Here is a 6000-nt window from a genome sequence, read left to right as displayed (position 1 = left end):
CTAAGGCATCTGCTACTTCCTTCCCCATACCACCAATGGTAAAATAACAACAAAAAACACCTTCTCTCCTCACTGCTGAGGTCATTCACTTCAACCCATTTCCCTAAATACTATTTCTAATGCCTCATGTAGAGACCTGAAAATGATGGGAAAGCAAACACCCCAGGCATACCAGCAGGGGACCGGCTCCTATGGCAAAACCAGGATATCAAAAGACAATTGCTTAATACCCAATCTTTCTGAATTATTACCCTGAATTTCCCAGGGGAAAAGAGTCCCATATGCTTTCTCAGGTCCTCTAATGCCTGGTTGTAGAGCCAGTTCACAGCTGGAGCCCTTGTCATCACCACCATTTCCTTAACTTTTTTCTTCTTCCACTTATAAGTTAGTGAGTGCAGTCAGGCTGCTGTGTTGTCCTGGGCACTGAACTGCCAACCTCTTGGTATTACTGTCCTGTCCACTGCACTGGTCTGTGTAGCAGCTCCCTGTTCAGTGTCACTCATAAGAATCATTACCACTTACCCTCCCTCCTGGGTCACCACTGGAACATGGAGCAGAGAACCAAGTCCACCTGCTTCTATAGCCAAGTCCTCTCTTCCTCCTCTCATTAGTCACACCCCAAATCCATGTCAAAAAGTCTCCACCCAAAGCTTCCATTAAAAAAAAGAACTTTTCCAGGCTATGCAAGTAACTCATTCAAATTAATGTGAACTGACTTCCTGGAGACTGAGTGTTGGAAGGACATGAGCATGGCACCTTGCCAATTCAAAATTCTATGCCAAATGGGTGGTATCTTCCGGGCATGGGATATTACTCTCAGGAGCCAAAGCACAACCCTCCCTCCAGATAGAAAATCACACCAGAGGATATATGCTAGAATAGTCAGTCAGCCAGGAGACGGAGATGACCCTAAACCCAAAAACCAAAAGGCTGAGATTGGGACAGCCCTAGGTTGATACATGGTCATCTGGCTGTGGGACAGAAATATACTACAGACAAATTGGAAAAAACAATTTTAAAGAAAATGGAAATGGGGCTGGAGTTGTGGCCCAACAGTTGAGCACTTGCCTGACATGTGTGAAGCACTGGGTTCAATCCTCAGCACCACATAAAAATAAATGAACAAAATAAAGGTATTTGTTCATCTACAACTAAAAGAAAAACAATTTTTTTAAAATGAAAATGTGTTAAAGAAGGGGGAGGAGAGTCTTAAAAAGTAAAGTTTAATTAAAAAGTCATATATACACAAAATAACTCCTGATTCACTTCAAGCTTTCCCATTGGGTCTTTCACAGGCAAGCCAGTTTCCCATTGAGTTCAGACTAGCTAAAGATGCACCAACAGTGGGCAGAAAACCAGTTCCTCCTTAACAGGTGAACAACAACAACTTCTACTCAGGTTTGAACAATGTCCACAACCTGAGTGACCAAGAGCAGGCTGGCATCCTTTGAGGTTCAGAAGGCCAATTTCTTCATCAGCAGATAAACTCTGGAATCCACCTCAAATCCATGCAGGTTGTTGGCGTCACCCTGCAGCCTCATGAGCAGGCCCCCGTAGGACACATAGGCAGAGCTGAAATAGAAGGATCCCCATCCCATGAGTCTGAGCTCCATCCCAGCATACAAAAAAAAAAAATAGTGTTCTGTCATTAAGGAACCAAAAATTCAGACAAAGAAAAATGCACAGATACATGCAAAGCACTGTTGTTTATACTAGCAAAGGAGGAAAACACCAACATGCACAAAATTAGGGGAATGGCCAAATGAATTAAGATGAAACCAGAATGTTATACAGCCATTGAAAGTGTTTAGGAAAAGCTTTACACTAACATGGGGAAACATGGTGTACATATGTTAAACAAAAAGAGAAGAAAACATTAGAATAAACAACATGATCTCAAAGAAAAAAATAGACTTAAAAAAAAAAAAAAGACCATTCAAAAATGTTTATGTAAAAGGTTCCTCCTGGGTATAAAATTATAGGTAACTTTTCCCCCTTTACATTACTTCTCTGCTTCAAATAGCTTACAAAGAACACATATTGTTTTAATACAATTTTAAAGAAAAAAATAAGCAGGGAAACCAAAGAATCAGGGATTGGGTTACAAAGTACCAAAGCACACACGCACAAATAAACAACAACAAAAAAGTCTAGCAGTTTAATCCTTAATACTGCATGTTGTTCCTGGGGAAGCCACTCTTCTTGGCACTTCACACAGCAGGATTAAGTTTTGGAACCACTGGGCCTTGAGATCCTGACAAAGGGCAAAGTGGGCAGCCAATACTTCAGACTGGAAACTGTACCAGGAACAGCTATACTTAGGTTCTAAGTAAGTTTGAGGCGTTTGAGGAGAAGGGCCCAACACAGGAAGCAAGAGCATGGCCCAACTTCTTAGCCAGGGAGGAAGGAAAAGGATTCTCACCAGACTGCGGAACTTACAGGCGTGTTGCTGCTTCAGTAGACGTTTCATCCCCCTCAATCCTGTACACCTTCCCATACATTACATACTCAAACTGGTCAGCCCTGCAGAACAATAGTGACAAAGTTATTCTTCATAATAATTACAAACAATCCTTTTCAGCTGGGCACAGTGGCACACACCTGCAATCCCATGGCTCGGGAGGCTGAGGTAGGAGGATCTCAAGACAGCCACAACAACTTAGTGAGGCCCTAAGCAATTTAGCGAGACCCTGTCTCAAAATAAAACATAAAAAGGGGCCAGGGATGTGGCTCAGTGGAAAACATCCCTGAATTCAATCCCAGGTACCAAAAAAAAAAAAAAAAAAATCCTTTTAAAATGGTAACTAATAGCCAGGTATAATGGCTACACCTGTAATCCTAGCTAACTGGGAGTCAGAGACAGGAGGATCACTTGAACCTCAGAAGCATGAGGCCAGCCTGGAGAACATAGTGAGACATCATCACAAAAACATTAAAAATAAGAATAAAATGGTAACTGGTAATTAAGTGCCAGCATTATAACAAGAGCCACCTTAGAAATATGATGTCATTTAGTCCTTCCCCACCATAATCCTTTGAACCAAGTATGACATCTGTATTTTACTGATGAGGAAACTAAGAATAAAAGAGATTAGGGTATTCAACAAATAAGTACTAAAGCTAAGAACTAAACTCAGTGGTGCTCCAATGCCTCTCTATCACACCAAACTCCTCCCACATAGCCTAGGTCACTCAATGGTCATTTCCTCCATCTTCAAAAAGCTACACCTCACAAGCATGATATCCATGGTATCACTGCTCTCAGTAAACACCTGGTTGTTTGAATTCTTTTTTTTTTTGGTACTAGGTATTGAACCCAGGGGCGCTTAGCCACTGAGCCACATCCCCCAGCTTTTTTGCTTTTTTATTTTAAGACAGGGTCCCACTAAGTTATTTAGGGGCTAAGTTGCTGAGACTGGCTTTGAACATGCAATTCTCCTGCATCTGCCTCCTGAGCAGCTGAGATTATTGGCGTGAGCCACCACACCCAGATAGTTGTTTGAATTTTTTTTTTTTTAATATTTGGTTTTTAGTTGTAGTTGGACACAATACCTTTATTTTTATTTATTTATTTTTATGTGGTGCTGAAGATCAAACCCAGGGCCTCGCACGTGCTAGGCAAACGCTCTTCACTGAGCCACAACCCCAGCCCTGGTTGTTTGAATTCTTAAGTGTAGCACTTTCCTTAAGGTTACTCAGATTCTGCTGACAATCATTTATTCCAGGGACTAAATAAAGGTCTTTCTAAATCAGACACAATAGCACATACCTGTAATCCCAGCTACTCAGGGGAGCTGAGACAGAAGGTTTGCAAGTTTGAAACCAGCCTGGGCAACTCAGCAAGATCCTGTCTCAAAATAAACTAAAAAAGGCTAGTGATGGAGCTCAGTGATAGAGTACTTGCCTACCAGGTATGAGGCCAAGGTCCAGTTCAACCCCCACTTGCAGAGGTGGTTCTATACCACTTAGTCCTCAGGGCATATTTCAATATTTAAAGTGCTCCCTTCTCTACTCCCTCACCTGGAAGGCCTGTCATCTGTGGGGTTGTATTCACCATCATCCAGGGTACCATCTTCATACAAGGTACTAGCTATAACCAATCGGAACTTGTCACCTAGAAATAAATGCAATATCTGAGGATGAAGAATAGATGAAATTAAGAAGAAGGGGAAAAAACTCTTGCTATTGTGTGTGTTCAATACTTACCCAAGTCTACAGGGTAAATTTGAATGTTTACATCTAAAATGAGGTCCATCTTGAAAGATTCACTCTCACAATGCAGTCGAGATACTGGGGAAAAACAAAGTAAGTGACAGGCATACTTTATCAAGCCCAGGGCAGAACATACAGATCCCAGTTTGGTGGTTAACTGCAAAAGAATTTTAATGTAACCTGGTATACATCCATTAACCTCTCCACTGCATTCAAGGAAGTGCAGGTTCAATCAGAACCTGTGCAAGAAGAAAAAGGGCAAAAACTATGGCAATAGAACAGAAACCCCAGAAAGAATCAAAGATCCTCTGGCAGCAAATATCTAGGCTCTAGGCCCCCTGAATGATTGAGAACATGACTCTGGGCAAGTTCTTACTTATCCAAAGGTTTTCTCTTTCTGTGCTATACATTATGCTGAGAGGATTAACAGGATGAATAAGAACTTGATAAACATCTCAGTCTGTAGGCAAATAAAGTATCACCAAGGAGAAAAAATTGTCGATGGATTGCAGAATAAAGAGTTGTATGCCAAGCAATTAGCTCTAACTCAGAGAGGACTTCACAAACAGCTAAAGATTCTGGGGCCAATATAAGAATACAAGTTAGGAAGTCAAATAACTCACTCTGTGGTCTTGGGTGGGTTACTTAACCTGTCAGAACAAAATGCAAAAACACCTCCTACTTCATGGGGGCTTTTGAGAATGAACAAGCCAAAGTGTGTGAGAGGGGAGCACAGTATAATCTCTAACACAGAGAGTAGGTCGCGATTATAAAGATGCCCAGGAGTTTGTCAGCATCATGGCTGAAAGCCACCCAGGCAGCAGGCACTGACTGCGTGGGTGAAGCCTGGGAAAGCTCAGAGTCTCAAGTTTCTCATTCATAAAATGTTTCCTGAGGGACAACGCTTCATCAGAATCCGTCGCTAGAGGCTGGCCACGTGAGCAGGGTGGAGAGGGGGCCCAGGGGCGTGGCAATGAGACAGGCCTCTTTTTTTGTACCGCTCCTGCGTACCTTAACTTACCTCGGTCAAACTTTTTACCCTCCGGGTCAATGTCTTTCACATCGAATATATCCTCAAACAGGATGCCCGCCATCGTGAGGGGGCCAAGAAACCAGAAGAAGTGCTGACCACGCAGCCACGACTGGGGGTTCGCGCACCCCCTCGCGTGGAGAAAAGGAGACAGGAAAAAGGTTCAGGCTGAAGAGCTCCACGGGGACAGAATGACGCATGCGCACCGACTTGCAGTAAGGCAGCCACTTCCGCCGAGTCCCTCTCGGGGCTTCTACACTTCCGCCCGGAAAGATTGCTGTGAGAGGCTTGGACGTTGAGGGCGTGTCTCTAAGTTCAGGTGACACGCCCAGGGCGGAGACACAAATAGGTCCCACCTCCGCGGAGGTGGCGCGGGTTCTAGAGCTCCGCTACTGCTCTACTGCGCCCTCTTCAGAGTCCGGGACCCGAAGACTGGAATGCGTGGGGGCCTAACCCAGGCAAGGACCTTGATCCTTGGCCCAGAGAAGCCCGGCCCTAACCCTGCCCTGCTGGTCCGCAAGCCCGCCCGGGCACAGTCCGCACCGGGGGCGGGTGGAACAGAACCCCGCCCCCAGAAAAGCTGGCCGGGCAGGGCATAGTGCCCAGCCCCTCCAGCTGGCACCAAGGCCCCCGGGGCTGGCCCGAGCCAGCTCGGCCCTGCTGGACGTCACCCTACCGGGTCCGTCCGGTTTGGGAATTTGCCTTGATGTCACTATGGAGAAAAGAAAAGTCTGCACTGTCCCCTCCCCTGGTGCTGC

At 44.7% G+C, this 6000-nt stretch overlaps 1 protein-coding gene across 1 annotated transcript; it reads right to left on the bottom strand.

The window, feature by feature from the left end:
* Positions 1 to 1209: 1209 nt before the first annotated feature.
* On the bottom strand, positions 1210 to 5442 carry Polr2h (RNA polymerase II, I and III subunit H). Its single transcript, XM_027951567.2, has 5 exons — positions 5234 to 5442; positions 4207 to 4290; positions 4021 to 4114; positions 2440 to 2523; positions 1210 to 1572 (listed from the first exon to the last, which is right to left on the bottom strand). Exons 1-5 carry the CDS (start codon positions 5304 to 5306, stop codon positions 1455 to 1457), a joined length of 453 nt encoding a protein of 150 aa, XP_027807368.1. The 5' UTR covers positions 5307 to 5442; the 3' UTR covers positions 1210 to 1454.
* Between the last annotated feature and the right edge of the window lie 558 nt (positions 5443 to 6000).

The sequence above is a fragment of the Marmota flaviventris genome, chromosome 8 (assembly GCF_047511675.1).
Source record: "Marmota flaviventris isolate mMarFla1 chromosome 8, mMarFla1.hap1, whole genome shotgun sequence".
Taxonomy (NCBI): Eukaryota; Metazoa; Chordata; class Mammalia; order Rodentia; family Sciuridae; genus Marmota; species Marmota flaviventris.
The sequence above is the reverse complement of the archived record's forward strand: the minus strand, read 5'-3'. Positions and strand labels throughout refer to the sequence as shown.